This window comes from Aplidium turbinatum, chromosome 2 (assembly GCF_918807975.1).
Source record: "Aplidium turbinatum chromosome 2, kaAplTurb1.1, whole genome shotgun sequence".
NCBI lineage: Eukaryota > Metazoa > Chordata > Ascidiacea > Aplousobranchia > Polyclinidae > Aplidium > Aplidium turbinatum.
This window is the reverse complement of record NC_137473.1, coordinates 11,385,355-11,406,842: the sequence shown is the minus strand read 5'-3', so window position 1 is coordinate 11,406,842 and position 21,488 is coordinate 11,385,355. Positions and strand designations below refer to the sequence as shown.

The 21,488-nt window shown below is 37.9% G+C and overlaps 1 protein-coding gene across 1 annotated transcript; it reads right to left on the bottom strand.

Moving 5' to 3' along the window:
• Positions 1-1,523: 1,523 nt before the first annotated feature.
• LOC145764568 (small ribosomal subunit protein eS7-like) lies at positions 1,524-16,265 on the bottom strand. Its single transcript, XM_082576192.1, has 5 exons — positions 16,192-16,265; positions 15,785-15,939; positions 3,697-3,905; positions 3,122-3,272; positions 1,524-1,625 (listed from the first exon to the last, which is right to left on the bottom strand). The coding sequence occupies exons 2-5, from the start codon at positions 15,929-15,931 to the stop codon at positions 1,551-1,553; spliced, it is 582 nt and encodes a 193-aa protein (XP_082432318.1). The 5' UTR covers positions 15,932-15,939; positions 16,192-16,265; the 3' UTR covers positions 1,524-1,550.
• Between the last annotated feature and the right edge of the window lie 5,223 nt (positions 16,266-21,488).

Genomic DNA, 21,488 nt, shown 5'->3' with positions numbered 1-21,488 from the left:
AAATCTTACTGACTATCTCAAGTCGACCGATCTTGAGCACTACGAAATTCTACAGAATCACTCTTTAGAGCAGGGGTGGGGAACCTTTTTAGTATTGCGGGCCACATAAAATGAGAAATAACACAGGCGGGCCACTAAAATTTCGAAATTTTATTTACAGATAAAAAATGCAGCGAAGTAGACAATGATTTATTTCACTTTCACAGCTAGTGGGATTTCTGAAAGTTTTTATTTTTGGTGAGTCGTGTGATGTCTGCTGACACGGAAGATGTTGCAACTCTTAACTACATCTCCACGTTTTTATCAGTCAGTCTGGAGCGAAGCCGACTTTTTGTTAGATTCAATTTGGAAAAAAAATGCTCGCAACGGTAGGTGCTTCCAAACAGAGACATATGTTTCAAAGCATGTTTCCGCATGACTGGAAAATCATCAGCATTTATGTAGCGTTGATAAAAGTTGAGCAGTGGAATATTTTGGTACATCGCTTTCAACGTACCGTCACTCTGTGAGCTCTACTATTTCATGTTGGAAGTTACTAGGAACATCAGTTGCAACCACATTGAAAGGAGAGGCAAAAATATCTAACTCCATTTCTTTACTCTTTATGTCCAAAAATCTTGCATTAAATGTCTCCATAAGATTGACACATACATAGGCAATGGGTAGCCTATATTTGGCTGTTGTAGAAGGCTTTTGCTCTTGCAAGGTAGGAAAATGTGCGGTGTTATTGTTTTCAAGTTGTACTTTCCACAGGTAATTTAGCTTCAAATGATTTCACTTTTGCAAAAGAAAAAAAAAAAAATTTACGAAATTTTGACGCGGGCCACATAGAACAGTTACGCGGGCCGCATTCGGCCCGCGGGTTCCCCACCCCTGCTTTAGAGGAAAGCTACAATCACATTTGGTAGACGATTATCCTGAGTTTTTTGACAGAGTCCCTTGCACAAGATGTTTGAATGATATTCAAGAAGATGCCATCCGCTGTTCGGCAAATGTTTCCGCAAGTGGAACTTTTGCTCAAAATACCAGCCAGCTCGTGTTCAGCTGAACGGTCATTTTCAACTTTGCGACGTATCAAAAATTTGTTATGATCTACCATGACACAGAAACGGCCAAATCATGCAATGGTCTGCCATGTGCACAACAAAGTTTTGAAGTCGATCAACCTTCATTGCCTCTCCAAGGACTTCGTTTTTAATTCGCTGGAGACTTGTTGCCGAGTTGCAGTGTTTGGACTTCTGCTGTCCAATGCTGACACTGACAATTAAAATACATCGCATTAGACTTGTAGCCTATCTACTGTATTCGTTTGATTGTTGAACAGACCTGATCTTTCAGCTCGCTTCGCTCGTCTCCCCTTTCTTTCATACTTCTCCTAGTAAATGTCCCCACCAATCTTAGAGAGCGATCGGCGCCCAAGCTGTGCTGCATATATGATGCCGCATGTCGTAACGGGAAAAACGCAATAACATTGTAACTGCAAACAAAACTAAATTAACATGTCACCCATGAACACACACAGACACATTCTCCGAGAAATTTATTTGGAGTTAAATCACGGTGGGAAATTCAAACTGAACATCTTTGCCAGTGAGTTTCTTGTACACAGCCGTGTAGGTATCAACCTGGAAAACAAAAACATTGTTACTCTGTGCTTCAGTGGTTGCGGTTTTTACAAATTACAGGAAGTGTCAAGACAATTTTTCAGCTCATTGTAGCTGAATTTGTTTGGTGGTTGGCTCCGGAGGTCGCAACTGCTGGTTTCAATATTCTTTCGTAGATCAGAAGCTAAGCAGCCTCAATTTAAACCAATAATATCTTTAAACTGAGGTTTTTAAACCCAATTTACAAACGACTGTGACATCAGTCCGGAAACGATTGGTCTAAAAACCAGTGCTCTTCAGCAGGAGTTCCGTGAGGTCCCCGTTTTTTAGGGAAATTGATTTCTTGCTTAGTACACAGCGATCTACATACAGTCACGTTACACAAGTCTAGGCAACGTGTGAATTGAAGGCCGATGTAGTTTCAATTTTGAATTCCAAGCTAAATTTAATTTATACCCCTTTGAAACGATAATTAGTTAGGGAACGTTCAAATATTACGTAACGCCTTCGAGGGGGAGGGGGGGGGTTTATGCAAAGCGTTACGTTAGCGTCACATCGGGGGGGAGGGGGTTCAAGCAAAACGTTACGTAACGCTTTCGAGTACGGAATGGTAGTTTTTTGTGCTGAATTCGTAGTGAAAAAGCGTTACATGGGGAAGGGGGGGATTGAAAAAAGCGTTACGTTGGCGTTACATGGGGGAGGGGGGGGTCAAAAATTCGGAAAAAAAGCGTTACGTAATATTTGAACGTTCCCTTATGACAATCCAAATTGCTAATTGTGTTATCACTAAATTTTTAATCACTGCAACTCTTTAATTTTACGTTGAAAAAAAAGACAAATCTTTCCCAATTACCAGCGTTGCCAGACGCTGTTCGGATTTCCAGCACAAGTGCAAAAATCTAATGTTATTTGAATGGCAAAAATAGTTTTAAAGTAACTCCACATCGCACAAAAACTATAACTATTAACTAACACTCGAACTATTAACTAATTCTAGCTACTAACATATCCGCTTTCAGTAAACAATTCAGCGGCATGTTGGCATGGTCTGTGTATAACGGTCGCTATGCTTCAGTCTATTGATGCGTCATTCTAAATTTTTAGATCAACTTGCGGAATGCACACTCCAATTACGGAATGGCCCGTTTCGGTGAGTCCGATCCCTTAACGGGGAATTTTTAATTTTTTTTCTTTAATTATCGGGTACCGTAGCCTAATTATCATTGCTGTTTTAGGGTTGGAGGTTAGGAACTCACCGAATCAGACTCACCGAATAGTAGCAGACCCCTCCAATTAGGCCAGTTCGTTAAACCACAAGTTGAGTGTAGTCAATAAGAAACATTGTTAGTTATTGCGTCACATGTTCATTGTTAGTGGGAATTTTCCGACTAACACCAAAGTAAATTAGGGCCTCAGAGGTTCCGCGATCACAAAAAGAATGACCAGCGTTGGACCAAACTCATGATGTCACTTCAAAACCCAGCAAAAACAATACAAAGCCGCACTGCTTGTCTTACCTTGTGCTCTACGTTGTTTTGTTGAGACTTGTCTAAGTGGATTTTAATCACTTTGGAGGTGTCCAGCTTCACCCTGATCCGCTTTCCCACAATTTCAGCGGGGAATACCAGATCTTCCAAGATGCTGTTGTGCACTGCAGTCAACGTTCGACTACATGAAGTAATTAGTTCAGATGTAAATGTGATAAAATGCCGACTTTATGCACAAGACAATAAAATGTTTGAAATTAAGTAAAAAAGTGTCGTAATCGCAATGTTTGTGGTTTAGACAATAAAACACAGTAGCTGAAAGATGCTTGTACTGACATTTGGCTCACCATTATCTACCAGTGGTAAAACAGCTTCTTGACTTTTGAAATAGCAAAGGTTTGAAAAATAGAAAAAAGCCTTGTATTTCAGAGCAGTACGAAAAAAAGGTATGTACTTCTGTCGTAAAACTTTTAGTGCTTCCAATCAAGGAAGTCAATTTAGCCTTGAACAACCTTTTTCCTACTTAACAAACTAAACATCATCGTAAAAGCATTTATTAAACTATAGTATAGGTATCACCGTATCAGATCAATATAAGTACAAACCTAAATGGGCGTTTTTGCTTTTGCTTAACTTGGGTTTTTCTGGATGGTTTAGGAAGAATTCTTCGCTGTGACACAAAAACTATATGCTTTCCGCTGAATTTCTTTTCCAATTCACGAACTAGACGTACTTGAATTTTCTGAAATTGGCGTAACTGGGGGACGGGTACAAATATCACAATTGCCTTTTTCCCATCGCTAACATCAATCTCCTGTCAGATCAAAAACAAACTAAATTAAAACCAAGCGTTTCACACACATAAAAAAACACACTTATTTTTAAGCGAGTTTTTTAGAGTTCAAAACAAGACAGCAAATAAGACATGTTTTTGTCATCATTCCTCTCAACTTAAAGCAATAAATATTAAAAAACCTTCATGAAGTTTAATATTCCAATGGGTTAGGGTTATAAATTAGGATTTGTGGGGTTTGTGAGGAAGTTTCAAGAGGTCCACCAACACCTTTCAAATAATTAACTAATAAACCGCATAGACCGAATTGGCCTTTCACGTAGTTCACCCTTTTCGTGTTTTAACTGTTATGCAATGGCCACTAGAACTAGTGGTGCAGTACTGATGAGCTCAGCCTCATGGGCGAAACATGTGTCTATCGCTGAGTTCTTGCTACACTCGACTGCCAAGAAGCACATGTTTTTGGGAAAAGTCTTGATGGCTAGTGTGGAGGCTACACCGGTATGGTTAGCAAAACACAATGCTCGCTGTTCTGTAGTGAGTAGTCAGGTAGTGCTGACGCCAGGAAGATTGCTCCTTCTCAACTGCACAAGTGCTTAGTGCATATAGTCTCAAAGGCACAATATCTGGTAAATATAGCCTCTGCCTATCAAATATGGGTAACAAAGAGTTTTTTTAGGAAGTGGCTACATTTACGGTGCCGTAAATACAGCCGTTCCATGTCTTTTTTTTAATCTTTACGTCGCTTTTATTGTGCATGCACGCTGTTGCTGGAAAAAAAGTGCATATATAACTTTTAAATTCAACTGTTTTAGCCAAGTGAATCAGTGACGCGTGCGACCTTTGTCTGGCTTGTACTCCCAAGGATATGAGTTAGACTCCACCAAGAGGTGATGTTTTTTTAAACTCAACTCTAACCTGAAGTGAATTTTAATTTTTTTTATAAATTTAGACTTTTTTTTACTTATTTTAATTGTTAAAGAAAAAAAAACTCACTAGCCTTTTTTCTCTTTCTTTTAAATTTATAAAATTTTTATTAAGGTGTCACAACCGTGCCATATTTCAAACTGATTGTTCTGCTTTGGTATCATGCATGCTATAACCTCCGAGTTTTGTCACTTCTACATTTTTCTAGACCTCTGCTAGTGCTATGTTTGTCATATACTGTTTTTTATTGTGATGGTCAGAACTAAAAACAAACTGAACGGCCACAAAAATGCGTAGCCTAACGATTGAGTCACTTCGAGTTAGAATTTAGTTTAAAAAGAAACGGGTTCGTACCCTGAAAAGATTGAGAGAATAAATTAAAAAAAGCCGAAGTCGCTGATTGCACTTTAATAGCACAAAGCCGAACTCACTGATCGGAGTTCGCAAGCAAACTCGAGGATTAGCGGAAACTGCAATCAGCGAGGGTTAGAGCATAGATTACTCTATGATTAGATTAAAGGTTAACGGAAACTGCAGAAAAATGTTTGCGGAAACTGCGATCAGTGTGGGTTAGAGAGCATAGATTATTACTCGATTGTTAGAGTTAGGGCCGAGTTAAGGGAAGCGGAAACTGCGATCAGCGAGGGTTAGAGCATATATTACTCTATGGTTAGAGTTAGGGTAAAGGTTAGCAGAAAAATGTTTGCGGAAACTGCGGTCAGCGAGGGTTAGAGCAAAGAGTAATCTATGGTTAGAGTGAGAGCATAGATTAGTCTATGGTTAGTGGAAACTGCGAAAAAATGTTTGCGGAAACTGCGATGAGCGAGGGTTAGCGTAAGGATTACGGTTAGCGGAAACTGCGATCAACGACATCGGCTTTGTGCTATCTTTATTCTTTTTCTCGATCTTTTCAGGGTACGAACTAGATTTCTTCAAAAAAAAAAACTACCTCCTGCTGGTATCGAACTCATATCCTTGTGAGTACGAGCCAGACAAAGATCGCACGCGCCACTTGGCAAAAACAGTTGAATTTAGAAGTTATACATGCACTTTTTTTTCATTTGTTCTTTCGTCTTTCCCTTAGAAATAAAAAGTGCGGGAATGCGCGAGTAATAGCGATAATTACTGTGACGCGAAACCACAAGTCGCAGGTCTGCGATTTTTTGCATGATCATAGAGCAGTGCTAGACAAAAATTACTCAACAAAAACAAGACGAATTTTCCGCTCATTAAATGATCTAGAATAAAGTTTTTAAAAAACCTCCGCGCATTTGCCTGTTTGACGATAGTTAATTCGGCCAAAATGTCCGAAAAAATATTATAGTCAATTCAGTCAAAATGTCCAAAAAAATATTTACGCTCGTAAATCGATTTCAGTGATTGCAAAGAAGCTTTTTGCGCCACTCTACGATTTTTGTCAATCGGAAATACAAGACTAGACTAAGTGTTTGAACGTTGATCCAATGTCTTATTATATGTGATAACGCAAATACAGAAGTAACATTTCCCAAACGTGACTGACGGATGTTTTCAAGTGCGACACAATGTTGAGTTGCCTTGGAAAGGTCAAACCGTTTGGTAGAGATTGATCGGTCCGTTCTATCAATCGGGACATTTTCTCCGCATGTTGCATATTAGGGTGGCCAAAAAAAATGGAAATTTTTTATTTTTGTTTGCACACCCTCTCATTTGAGGAGGATTCATGAAAAAATGACACTGTGAAAATTTGAAGTGAATCCGACAAGAGAAAGTGCTCTCCCACCGACCTCTAAATTTGCTTTCTTTGGCATAATTCATCAAAATTCCTTGAATATGTGACGTAATTCTTTTTTGACTTATCTACATTGCAGTAGCAGCATTTTTGTGTTAACCATTGTTTTACTCTGAATTTATGATATAATAAGTGTTTCCACATGCAGAAAAACATAAATAATGCACAAAATAGATCACATTAACAAGCGTTTGGAATGAAATTACATGCACTGAACTTTAGCGAAAACCGTATAAAAGTACGTTCACCAGTCACAATCGCAACGCTTCAGGTGACAACACATTGCCCAGAAAAAGCAAGAGAAATGTTTGTAAAGAGTCAAGCCATTGATTTTATTTAATGGTGCTGTTGGCATGTTGGCGTTTACTTGCACTTGTTGGAAGCAGCTTTCTGTGGTGCTCGATCACCTGATAGAGGACCTGGCGCTGTTGTTCATTTTCCGTAAGGACTTCATTGAAGTCAGTAGCTAATTTGACTGCCCAGTGCCCGCTCTGCACAATCATTGACGACTTTGAGATCATGGCATGCAAGAACTAGCAGCCTTCGATTAAATGCCTGCTGCATGACAGTGATAGCTCCAGTGTGGATTCCCGTATTGCTTGATGTCGTGTCAAAACAAAGTGCAGCTAAGTGCTCTGCTACAACTCGTGTATGAATTCCACTACTTTTTGGCCCATTAGTGATCCCGTTCCAACAGGCAGCTTCGGAATGCCAAGCAGTATCTCAATATGCATACCAGAAACTACAATGGCCAAAGATTCGCAGTTTGTGCCATTGGCATTAGTCAAATATTTACCATGAAAATGAACAAGTGGAACTGTAACTGTTGGTTTAAATTTTTGCAGCACTGCAGCTGCCAGGCTTTCACGTGAGGTGTTTCGAGCATTCATGACAGAGGAATGTGACATTGTCAATTCATTTATATCAATTCCAGCTGCAGCAAGAGCAGGAGTGACGATCATCATTGCTTGACGACTTGATGTTATAATTCTGTTCAGTGCTGCATTAAACAGTGGATTATCGATAATGCAGCGTTTTGGTAATGGCTGCTCCTACTGGGTTTTCTTTTGTTTTGGTGTTATTTGGATTTACGGTGCAAACAGTGGGTCACTGGTAGAATCTTCATCATCTGCTAATCATTTTCAGATGAGAAAGCAGCAGCACTTGATGGTACTGGATCAATGCGATTTCCGTTGCGTCTCTGTTCATCATCTTTGCGCTTTCTATACTTTGCAGCAGCTTGCCGATGCATTGGGTCCTCTGTTGTCATCAGTATCTGTCATGCACCACCTTGGTCTATCAAAAACTGGCAGTCTTCTGGTATTGTTATGCGGCATTCCCAGTTAGCATGTGCAATATCAAATAATGCACTTAAGCTCTGGGTGAAGTCAGCTTCTGAGGTCAGCTGGGAAGCTGAATTTCGCCTCCCTTTGTGCTTTGATTCTCCTATATGCTCTTGACGGATGCGTTTTAGTTTGGTAACAACGTGAGTCTTTGCAGTGGTAGCGATATTAGCTTTCACTCACAAGAACTGTACTGGGTCATTCCATTATATTTCAGGTCATGAAAAAACCAATACTCTTGGAAATGTTTCATACTTTGGCAGTAAGTTCACAATCATTAACTGAGCACACCAAAAACAAAATTTTTGAAATTGACCAAGTGGTTTAGAAGTTGTGGGGGTTTGAAATTCACCACCTGACAGGGGCATCGTGCCCCCCAAAAATTCAAGTTTTGCTAATATCTCGTAATTTATAGCTAAAAAAACAACCAAAATATGTAGAATACCATTTTTGGGGGCAAGGAATCTGAATTTCCTGTCAAAATTGGTGAAAATATATCATTTATAGATGAAAACCACGTTTCAAAAATTTGAGGGGGGATAACTTTGGGGGGTGCTTTGGCCATGTAGCCATGACCAAACTCAAAATTTTTTTTTCTGAAATTAGTTACCTGTTCATGTTATGTCTTTATGATGAGTTATTTTAGTTGTTCCATCTGTTTTTTGAGAGGGACTGCAGTTTAAAACTGATACTCAGTTTGGCAAAATTCCAATTTCTTTGACATGAAGTTGTGGCATTTTTGAAACAGCAAATTGCAATGTCTGTCATCTGACAGTGATTTGTTTCAATCCATATGATCAAAAAAGTTAAAAGTATAATTAAATCCCATAGGTACAGCTTAGAAATTATTGAGTGAGGATTAAGCAGTAAAAAATACACCAAATTGCACATCAGTCTAGTTAAAAAGTTTTTCAAGTTTGTTCAGTTCTTGCGAGCTAAAAGTCTAACTTCTACCATTGGATGTAACCATTGGATGTAGAAGGTGGAGTTAGTTTCAAAAGTGCAGAAGTGGGTGGCATCCAGCATATCCTCTTTTCCAAACCAAACTGTATAACAACTCCTTTCCTGCTGAATAATAAAAACATCATAGCCAGGCAGTTTTCTACTTCAATGAAAAGTTAGTTCAGAAATGATAAGGGTGCAGGTGCTGGTTTGATAAGAAACGGTAGTAAAATCTTGATCAGACTAGCTGTGTGATATCAGTTGAATAATAAAACATTGGTAGTTTGACACATAAAACAATTCTTAAAGAAATGGACCAGAATATGGCTGAACCCTGCAAATATTGTGACAAAGCATCAGTTATGTTTCAATTATTTTCATTTTTTCGATACATATGGGATTATGGGTTGATATTTTCTAAGTTGAATATTTTGGTTTATGCAAAACTTACATCAATCAAATTTCGTGAAAATATTATACTGTACTTCAATTGCTTTGTTTGAAAAAAAAAATTTTTTTGGGATCTTTTTCTGAACGCTCCGAAATATTCCCCCAAACTTAGCGTATCAAAAATAAATTAAGAAAAACTTTAAATCTAAATTACCATTTGAAATGTTCATCTTAGCATATTTTTAATTGCAATTCAAATGAATTCCTTAGATCTTAAATTGGTAAAATGCATGTTTTCCAGGGTTGTCGGTATTTTACCCGACCCAAAAAAACCCGGGTGTTTTTTTTTAAAAAACCCACTTAAAAAAAAACATAAAAAAACCCAGAGCATCATATTTGTCCAATTTTTATCAGAAAATTGAAAAAATGAACCAAAGTACTACAAGGTACTTAAAACAAACTTCAAACTAGGACTTAAGGATGTGATTGTGAAGGAAATTTCCAAGGATAAATCGAAAACACAGTGGATATTTCTGTACACAGAAATCAAGTAATGCCACTTTGTACTACACTAAAACTCATTTATGCAAGAAGGCCTCATCAGCCCTAGTGCATTATTTTATTGAGTTTTGCCAGCTTGTACTGTGAGTGAGAGGCACTTCATTGGTAAAAAGTAGTATTTGAGGTGAAATAAGCACGAATCTACCTTTTTTGCATCTTTTTTCTGTGCAATCCTGATGTTTTCAGTGCGAAAATCGTTCAAGGTAAAAAGTTATTGTCAAAAAATGAAGGCGCAAAATGAAAAAATGACTGCTCAGCTTCTAAAATCCTACTAGTGGCCGAAAATTCAAAGTGTAAAATGTTAAAAAAGCATTTAAAATTTGCAAAATTTTAAAAAGAATTTTGACCACCAGTCCAGGCAAGGAACAATATGGAACAACAAAATTGGAGTGTGTTTATCAAAATATAAGTCCAACTTAACATCCCCCCCAAAAAAAATGTTTGTTTTTTCTTCGGCTACATGGGCAAATTTCTCCCCAAAAGATATACTTCAAAAAATATTTATAATCAAATTACTCCAAAACTACATGTTTTTCTTATATTCTGTTTGCAAATTTGGATTCCTCATCCCCCAAAATGGTATTCTACATATTTTCATCAACTTCCTAGCTTGAGTATAACAGATATTGGGGCATTTTTACTTTTTGGAGCTGAAATACTGCCACCGTGCGGTTAAAATTGAAAATGGTGTAACTTTAAAACCCCTCGACCAATTTCAAAAAAAATTTTTTTGTTGAGCTCAGTGGGTTGCCATCTCTCACATATGTCAAAATCAACCAAAACGGAGAGGGTGGGTGGCATTTTCTCTAATTTTGACCTGAAATATAATGGAATGACCCTACTGCAAGCAAGTGGCAGTGTAACCTTATTGATCTTCATCTCGTAGAACCACACCCCATACAGGCAGCTGACATAGCCCCTCAAGGGAGTCAACACTAGAGAGTGGGTGTCCATTTGTTGACTCTCTTGAGGGCCATGTCAGCTGCCTGTATGGGGTGTGGTTCTTCGCTGTCTACTACGAGATGAAGGTCAATAAGATTACACTGCCACTTGCATGCAGTACACTTGCATGCAGTACACTTGCAGATGGAGTAATATTAACTACTACCATCTATGCCACTTTTTGGTTTGCAGCACCTTCATCAATATCTGCCCCTACAAATGACCTAGCAATGTTACAGCTCACAGAGGATTATAAAGAGGTTGACAATGCAATTTCTCAAGTGGCAGAAAAAAGTTGAGGTTGCGCTTGTGGTACATCAGTGAGGATCTTGCTGCACTGCCTTTATTCAGTGATAATAACACAGATGATGAAAAGAAGGCAATCGTTAATGCTCTTAAGAAAGACCCATTTCCCGAAGATGTTCGTCATGTTGCCCCAAACAAAATTGTCAAGTTTTAACGTCTCTCTTTGGCACAGTTTGTAACATAGCGTTCACTTAACCTTTTCGAGTCACTGCTTCTGTTGACACATGGCGTGATCGTGATGATTATAAAGAAGCATGCAAAGTTTGGCGTCATCTCAAAGCCGTCAATGATTGTGCAGAGCGGGCAGTCAAATTAGCTACTGACTTTAATGAAGTCCATACAAAAAATGAACAACAGCGCCAGCTCCTCTATCAAGTGGTCAAGCACCACAGAAAGCTGCTTCCAACAAGTGCAATAAAGTCAACCAATGGCTTGACTCTTTACAAACATTTCTCTTGCAATTTCTGGGCAATGTGTTGTCACATGAAGTGTTGCGATCGTGACTGGTGAACGTACTTTTATACGGTTTTAGCTAAAGTTTAGTGCATTTTATTTCATACCAAACGCTTGTTAATGTGATCTATTTTGTGTATTATTTCTGTTTTTCTGCATATGGAAACACTTATTGTATCATAAATTCAGAGTAAAACAATGGTTTACACAAAAATGCTGCAACTGCAATGTAGATAAGTCAAAAAAGAATTACGTCACATATTCAAGGAATTTTGACGAATTATGCCAAAGAAAGCAAACTTTGAGGTCGGTGGGAGAGCACTTCCTCTTGTCGGATTCACTTCAAATTTTCACAGTGTCATTTTTTCATGAATCCTCCTCAAATGAGAGGGTGTGCAAACAAAAATAAAAAATTTCCATTTTTTTTGGCCACCCTATTGCATATATTATCAATTTTTGAGCTTGTGGCCAACCCTTTCGAAATGTTATTGACCAGACCTTGATAAACAACGAAGTATCCGTTTGTACGTTGATCCAATGTCTCATTGCTTGTGATAAAGCAAATATGAAAGTAACACACTCAAAGACTTCAACTTTCTAGAAATGCCACTGTGTTTTCAAATCTTTCCTTCGAGTCGTGGAAAAGATTGATCTGTCAGTCGGGAAATTATCCCAGCATGTTGCATAATGTTGTTAAATTTTGAGCTGGTGATAACCTCTGTGAAACCTCTTGACCCACATCGAACAAAAAATCGCTTGGGTTGTTCAACTGCAGATAAACTTTGCGTTTGAGGTTAAATGCTGCATCATACAAAACATTCAATTATGACGCGGCATACGCGCACTGGCACAGTAATGCGAAGTGAGCACACTACGTGAGCGGTGAAATTGTTGAGGAGTTAAATCACTTTGTAATTGCAAACCATTAGAGCAGTGGTTCTTAACCAGGGTTCAATCGAACCCCCGGGTTCGATCGCAAACGTCCTCTGAAACATTAACACACGGCCTACTGAATGGCATATCAGCCAATATTTTTGGAAAATATTGTCCAGCCGAAACTTGATTGCGGCTTACGTGATGGTTAATAAACATCTGTGTGTTCGACTGGTAAAAATGTAATAGGCTATGTAACTTAGAAGCTGAAGAGCAAATGTTTTTCAGAGGAAATTGAAGTTTTAGTAGCAGCGATTGGAAAACAACAACTTCATTAACTTTCCACGTCTGGACGAGGTAGTCAGTAATTCCGATACAGCAAAAATGGCAAAGTTGCACAAGTTCAGAGGCTCAAGCCAGTATTTACTGAGCATTTGCAGAAGTTGCAAAATTCATTTCAAAACTACTTTCCTGAGCAAACGCCATAACCAGCATGGATACGTCAACAACAGATATAAACAGTTCATACTTGAATGACATTATCGAGCTCCAACAAAGCGAGGTGCAAAAAAGAAACTTCAACGCAACAAATCTTCAAACGTTTTGGCGCCAACAAATGAAAAGTTATCTTCTTATTACAAAAGTTACCCTTGAAGTTCTAATGCCATTCGTAACCACTTATTTATGCGAGCATGCGTTTTCTATTCTGGGTTAATGATAAAGCAAAAAAAAAAAAAAACGAAACCGGCTTGCATGCGAAAAAGACATGAGAATTGCTGTTTCCCAGACAAAGCCACGAATCTTACTAATGGTCACTGAAAAACAGCAACAAAAGTCTGGGTGCAACCTAGTTCGTACCTTGAACCATTCGTACAGTCAGTTCAAGAAAAAAAAATTAAAAAAAGCCGAAGTCGCTGATCGCAGTTTAATAGCACAAAGCCGAAGTCGCTGATCAGAGTTTCCCCAAACAATTTGAAACAAACTCGAGGGTTAGGGTTAGCGGAAACTGCAAAACTGCGGAAAAATGTTTGCGGAAACTGCGATCAGCGAGGGTTAGAGCATAGATTACTCTATGGTTAGGGTAAAGGTTAGCGGAAACTGCGGAAAAACGTTTGTGGAAACTGCGGAAAAATGTTTACGGAAACTGCAATCAGCGAGGGTTAGAGCATAGATTACTCTATGGTTAGAATTAGGGTAAGGGTTAACGGAAACTGCGGAAAAAATTTTGCGGATCAGCGAGGGTTAGGGTTTGAGCATAGATTGCTCTATGGTTAGAGTTAGCGGAAACTGCGGAAAAAATGTTTGCGGAAACTGCGATCAGCGGATTTCGGTTTTGAGCTATTTTTTCTCTTGATCTTTTCAGGGGGAAATTTTTAAAATGATTGCGGAAGTTGCGATCAGCGACTTCGGCTTTTTAAAATTTTTTTCTTGATCTTTTCAAGGTACGAACTGACGGTCTGAACTGTTCATGGTACGAACTAGGCTGCATCCCAGAAGTCTCATTGACACAGTAATGTATTACTAATAAATGTGGTCAATTTTTGTTTTTGTGACGCAGCGAAAATTTGGGGTTCAACGAAAACTTGCAGATTAGCGCAAGGGTTCGGCAGGTTAGTAAAGGTTAAGAACCGCTGCATTAGAGCGTAACTTGTTTTTTATTTAGTCATTCTTGTTTTTATTCCTTTCCGTTTTGCGTTATTTTTGAACGTAGTGTTAGTGTGCAATAAAAGATGTCTGCGGCGGAGTGTTGCAAGGTTGAGTTTCACTGATGAACGTTGAAGAAACGTTTGTCTGCTCTATAAAACACGACAACATTTCTCAGCGAAACTTAATGTTAATTGTAGCTAGTCAGGAAGTGCAAGTTTTGGTTTGTATCAGCTACTTGAAAGGAAATATTTCTATCATAGAAAAATGACCGAAATAAATATAAAATGACCGAATGTTTTCAAGTCATTTCGGACAAATGACCGAAAAGTCTCAGCGAAAAAAAACCAGGTTTGCAGCAACATTATTGGGATGCAACCTAATTCGTACCATGAACAACTTGTACCGTCAGTTTGTACCTAAAATTTTTTTAAAAAAGCCGAAGTCGCTGATCGCAGTTTCTGTACAAACATTTTAAAATTTTCGGCAAACAAACAAAAACTCTTAGGATCATTACTAGAAATTTTAAAATGTTTGCGGAAACTTCAATCAACCCTAACCCTTTTAAAATGTTTGCAGAAACTCCGATTAACCCTAACCCTAATAACCCTTTTAAAATGTTTGCGGCAACTGCGATCAGCGACTTTGGCAAACACTTAGGATCCAGGCCTTAAAACTCATATTTTTTTCCGGCAGCCATTGTGGCCTACGGAGAGCTCCTTCTCGGCGGCCAAATCTGCGTGCTTGGAGGCCAAAATACAATAACGATAGCTCAAGTAAATAGCATTAAACTTGCAACAATGTTAAAATGATCACTTAGCGTTGTTGAAGTCTGGGCGACGTCCTGCAATAGAATCGTTGTACCACACATTAAATGCTTTATCGGGATTGTAATCCGGTATTGCGGGACCATCTAACAAGGCCCTAAATTGTTTTAACTGCTTGCAGCTCAGTAAATTGTTTCAACTGCATACCACCTTTCATAAAACCTGACCATTTATTCCACTATGATGTCACCATTGAGGGTGTGAAGTCACTAACCCACAGCGTTCTCAGCTATGAAGACACGTGTATTACCCACGGATGTCAACTAACCTAGTTCTCCTTTTTAACAACGATTCAATGTCCGACAACTTTGAAGCCGATGTAAATTAGCACTTCGGATTAACACTTTGTTAAAATAAACATCGGGAATTGCAAACAAGACTTACAGCGCTGGTGATCGCAGCTGAATATATATATTCAATACAACAGTAGTGACTATGATGCGCTGACCTAATTCTGCGTCACTCTTTGATACAACATATTTTCGACATTTAATCCACGATCATTCCATTGCAAAATTAAATAATTGGCTAGAAGAAACCAGCGGCCAAACTTGGCCGACGGAGGAGGTAGCACAGGCGGTCATTCAAGCACTACTTAGCGGCCATGGCCACCGGCTGCTTTCAGGCTTGGGATCATTACCGGAAATTTTAAAATGTTTGCCGAAATTGCGAAAAAACAGAAACTGCGATCAGCGATGTTCTATTCTTTTCTCTCGATCTTTTCAGTTTGTTTGTTTGTGGATACTGATACCCAACCGATACCCTAACCCTTTTAAAATGTTTGCGGAAACTGCGATCAGCGACTAACTGATACCCTAAACTTTTTAAAATGTTTGCGGAAACTGAGTTTAGCGACTTCAACTTTTTTTCTTGATCTTTTGAAGGTACAAACAAAAAATAATTGCTTATATTTAAGACTACCTTGGCTGCAGTGATGTAAAGTTCTCGTAGATGTGCCTTCAAATCACTGTTACTTTCAAGCTCCAATATTGCTTGGGAGATTGACGTTTCAAACTCATCTGGACGCACGTTATTGGGCTTTACTATTTTGGACCCAGCACTAAACATGATGAAAGCTAAAAACAAAGAGTAATGTTAAATAACAAATAACTTTCTTGGCATTGTACAGTATGCACAAACCATAAAATCTGGAACAGAATGAGAATAATTTGTTACTTGCCATACTAACTTAAAACTCCATGTCACTTGAGAAGTTAGTGTAGTTTCTATTTTATCAATGATGCTACGCTTGCCTGATGTATGTTTCAAATTTTCGTTGTAATTAAATAAATTGAGTAAAAATTGTCACTCAATTTTCAAAAACCTACCCAAGCTCGATTCCACAAGCACGAAAAAGGAAGAGTCACGTGATTACATTTATTCGACGAGGTAGATGTTTCCCCAAACAAAACAAGAAAAAGAAAAAAAATCTGCTGACTGATGAAAATAAATGAACTTGTTTGCAGCTCATCCCAAAAAAATATGTTGTTTTTTTTCAAAAACGTTTCACTTGACTATATTTATCTTAAGTTGATGTGTAGCTTGCTTTGTAACCTATACTCCTCTAGTTGGATTGTACATTTCTTTGAGATTGTTTTTTGAATGCGTATCATGAAAGTGTCTTATTAATAATAGTTTATGCTATTTTAAAAATCTTTAATTTGCAGTTAAAACAGTTTAAGTTTGGTTTAGGCTTTTCTGTAGTTTCAGGTGATTGCATATGGAGCAACATTACGATAAATTCGATGAACGTCAGTCAATATTTTTAATACAAGACCAGTTGAGAAACGTTATGCGAAGGCTCCTGAGAGCCCGCACGATCAATAAACATTAATTCCAATTTTTAGATTTTACAAGAAAATTACCTCATGCAGGTGTGATCATCATTGCAAATAGCTATAGGCTGTATCAACATGTGAATAATAAAATCGAAGAGGAAAAAACTTGATGCTTTTGAATAAGAAATTAAAAAGCAAAAATTCCGACATTATAAACACTGACTTAGACTACCATCACCTAACTTTTTTTAGCAGGTAACTCTACCTAGATTTTTTAAATAACTAGAAAAAGTAAGGTCATTGTTTGTTGTGGCCATGAATGTGTTGCGTAATTGATACAAGCAAAAAGTTACTCAGTAACACACAAAACTGATCGTTTACGAATGCTCAATTAATCAAGTTTGTTTTTCCATTGTAATAACAAATTTCTGGATGGAAAGAAAAACAAATGAATTTGTTTCCCAACAAATAAACGATAAATGGAGTTTGATTAATAATATTAACCTCAGAAAATTGAGATATTTCGGACACATAGCAAGAAGCAACTCGTTGGAAAATTCAATGTTGACTGGGATCAACGAGATATAACACAATGAGTGGAAACTCAATCTTCTCTTAGTGTTTCTCTTTTATCTCTAGTTTCTCTACGTCGTTGGTTTCATGGTTCACTGCTTGCACATGGAAGGCTACAGACTGCGACCGTACGGGTGTACGGCGTGCTAAGAATGCACTAAAGCAAGGCTAAAGTGACGGCGAATACCACGAAGCAATTGGACTGTTCCGACCATAGTATTATTGTTAGGTGGTTTAAAAGTTTATTTTCGTTACCGCTTGTCTTTTCAGATTATTGTGTGAAATTTTGAAGTAGGTTAATCAGGATGTTACAGGTCAATAAGCAGGGTAAATACATAGGCTCTTGCTAACAACAATATTAAATTAGTATAGGGTAGCAAAGGTCTACGAAATACGATACAAAACGACTGACTGTAGGCTATATGGTTATCAAAGTTTATCTTATCCAGCTATAAACAACCAACAGGGCTAGAAGAAGTTTGGCTTTTTATAACAGTGCAATGGAAAACAGTTCTGATAATTTAACCGTCGAGTATCTTGTGGAAATAATCGAAGATGAAGAATTTCAAAGTATTCCCATTTCAACGAGCGCGTCTACAGTGCAACGTGAATTTGGGTAAGAAAGCGTTTCAAAGGACCTCGCACCTCTAATTAAATCGTGCAGTTGTGTGTTGAAAGCTGAATAAAATTGTTTGGATATATTATCCGGTATTTTTGCAGATGTCACTTATGTCCGAAAACTTACAAAACCTACGGGGGATTGCGTTTTCATGTCAAGTCAAAGCACGCTGGAAACACATGTAATAACACCAGAAAAGGTATGGTACTACAGTTCCGCATATTACCAGCCTGTAGACCGGCAAGACAACTTTATAGCCTGAATCGTCCATTTACACATTGTTTCTACGTCTGGCGACGACGGATCAACGTTAAAATCTGACTGCAGTCAGCCACTTGTGTGTAACAATTGCTGTGGTAGGCATATCCAGTCTGCCAAATTAAAACATATCGCAAATATTGCATCTATTCAACACCTGCCTACGTCGAATCGACGTAAAAAGGGGAAATTGTTAGACCACATTCCAGACGTCAAAATAGCAAAATGAGGCCCCTAATTTCTTGAAACGGAGGCCCATACCCCCTTCAGGTTGCAACTAAGACATCATATATCGCGTTTTCGTTTGCAGAGGGGGCATAGGTCCCCCTGACCCCCCTCTCGGGAGCCCTGATTCTACTGAATAGCGTCATTACACCAATATATAATGGAAACATAAGCTACCGGGACGCATCTTTTGAAAATGTACCATTACATAGGTGTATAGAGGGAATGGACCAACCAGAGGGTTAGGGAAAAGGATAGTAATAATATACAGTAGTTGCTAAGATCGAGCTTTCGACCAACCAACATGGCGTAGAGAGTATGCTATTGGCCAGAAGACTGGAGGTCGTTGGTTTGAATCCTCTATTTTGGTTAAGATGTCTTTGATTTGGGAATTTGTAGACAAGTTTCCTTTTAGGAAACGTATTGTGGTACACTTTCAAAAGGTGCTACCGGGACATCCGCCACTACATGTAGTATTCATTACACACTTTGTATTTTTTTAGTGTCTGAATCAACAGTACAGAAGATGTGGTTACAAATTGGTGGTTCACTTGATAACTTCACTGATGCAGCTCTTCAATATTACATTCGTGCATTCGAATCCACCACAAATGGGAGTTAACTTTTTCACAAGTTTAGCTGTGATGCAGTTGAAGTGATCCCTGGTTTATTTCACGGAAAACTTCAACGTATGGAAGCAGTGGAGCAAACAAGAAAATTGTTTGATGTGTTTCTGAGGTAAAAACCAAACATATAGTGGCATTTTCGTTCTATACCGATGCTATAGCTTGTTTAACCAATGTAGCTTATCAACAGTGATTTACATTTATTTCAATCATGTCTGGTACGACGAACGACAGTTCTGCCAGATTTCAGAAACTGCCTTCAATGATTAATATGCTTATCCAGTGATCTCGTGGGATTGCTGTTGACTGAGCCAATCCCAATCTCTCCGTCTTATCTTCAAGTACGAAACTTGTCTTAATTCAGTCTGTATTTATTGGTCGATATCCAAAAACTTCATATAAAGTCGCCAAATAGATAACGCAATTGTCTATACCAGCCAGTAAATGAGACATACACAAGATGCATAAAACGGGGCAAGATGCATATTTTAACTTTGCCTACATTAGGCTACCGTAAAAAATAGCACGAATTTACGATTTGTATACCATTAAATACTCTTGCCAGCATCTATGTTCAATACGCAAACATTAACGTTTTGAAATTTACATTTCAGAGATGAAAATAGCAAAGTTTCACAACAACAACAAACGACTAATACGGTGCTTACAACTGATGAAATACACATAATAGAATATATTGGGGGATACGTGTTACGAAAATTGAAGCGCAGTGCCACAGATGAACAACAAGGCATTTTGTCTAAACTAGAAAGTGACACCAGTTGCACAGCGGGTTCATCTATAATTGACACACTACAAAACGACGAATACGGAACATTAGCCTACTGAAGCCAAGTCCTACTCTGATGAAAATTTTGCTGAAGCTGGAAGTGGATTTTCGAAAACATTTCAGCTTTTGTAATACAATGCAGACTGTGTTTAAGGAGATTGATATAAACAGTTTGTATTTATTAACCAACGACTGGGACATTGTGTCATATATTGTAAACCACATTTGCAAGCTATATTTTAAAATTCGTACCTATCAAAAAACGAAGATTTTAAAGCTCAAAGTCATTGGTGATGTTCAGAAAAACAACATCAGTCTGCGTAAAGCGTTACAGTAAAGACACTAATGTACGGAATATTGCTCGTCGTTTTACAATAAAATGTAAATGAAAGTAGGCTACTTTATTTTAAAAAAGCTTCAAAAGATTTGCGACAAATTTATAAAAATGATTGCAAAACATGAATCAAATCACTCTGAATCCCATAATTTCTTCACAATTGACGAACTATACACAATAGAAACTGCAAAATTTATGTTCAAACTCAAACACAATCACTTACCCCAATGCTTTAATTCTCTATTTCAACTTAATAACAATTTGCACTCAATATCAACCAGAAGCAACAATCACTTTTTCCTCCCCTACTTCTCCAAAAGCTTGACTCAACAATCCATTCAGTTTAGTGGAGTTAAAGTGTGGAACCATCTCCCGAAAACCATCACTGAAATTGAAACCTTTTCAATATTTTGCAGTAACCTGAAAAAGCACTTGCGTTTTGAAAATTAACCTCTAACAACCTATGCTGTAGGCCTAACTCTTTAATTATCTGACTGTATTATTGATTGTTGCACCATATCCTGGTATAGCATGCCTTTCCAAATGCCACTTTTGTAAATTTATCCTACATATCATATATTACTATATTATACATTAACATATCTTACTATACGTATATCTTATATATTACACCCGACCGGATAAGGATGATGATTACTATCTTTACTCTTCCATGAATAAGCTACTATACCGTATTGCATAATTTAATATTTGCCAGATAAGAATATATCACTAAGTTACTACCAGCTTGCATCTAACTACTCCCCTGATTATTATAAGCTATTATGTTCGTTCAGAGGATCGCTTGACTTTTCGTAAGATTATTATTTAGGTTGGTTTGGAAAAGATGCATGAAACAACTCAGACACTACATCCTTCATCGGCGCTACCAAAGAGTCTCCACCTCTCATTAGCGATACCAAAAACACTCCATCCCTCACTGACGCTATCAAAGATGATTCAACTCTTATTAGAAATACCAAAAACACGCTGCTATATCATCATGCTTGTTATGCTCTTACATGCGCAGGAAATTAATTTAAAAAACAAAGCTTTTTTAACTATTTTATCTTGATAATGAGCTGCCATATTATGTATTTGTTCTACAATATATAGGCTACTTAATATCGTTGCTGCGAACACTTTATTTCTGTATGAAATCTGTAAATAGTCCTTGTTTTGATAGTCCGTTATGTAATTTCAATATGTGTGTGTAACTGTGTATATTAGTTTGTTTTTGTGATGTTGGGTTCAGTCGTGTTCTCATTGCTTTAAGAATTGGCGCTCCAGTTATTCCAGGAACGAGGAGGCGACTGATTCTTAACTAATTCATCAACTTATTTTAAAGTATCAGGTTTGGTGGCCGTGCTTGACTATATTTATTGATGCATATACCGCAATATTAGATCCTTTCACGCA

Bases quoted from the DNA above. Each gene is read 5' to 3' on its own strand.
- LOC145764568 (XM_082576192.1), bottom strand. From the start codon at position 15,931: ATGTTTAGTGCTGGGTCCAAAATAGTAAAGCCCAATAACGTGCGTCCA. The intron at 3,906-15,784 runs GTAGTCTTAAAT...TTGATCTGACAG, and splicing joins TTTACATCACTGCAGCCAAG to GAGATTGATGTTAGCGATGG. The intron at 1,626-3,121 runs GTAAGACAAGCA...TTTGTTTTCCAG, and splicing joins AAAACAACGTAGAGCACAAG to GTTGATACCTACACGGCTGT.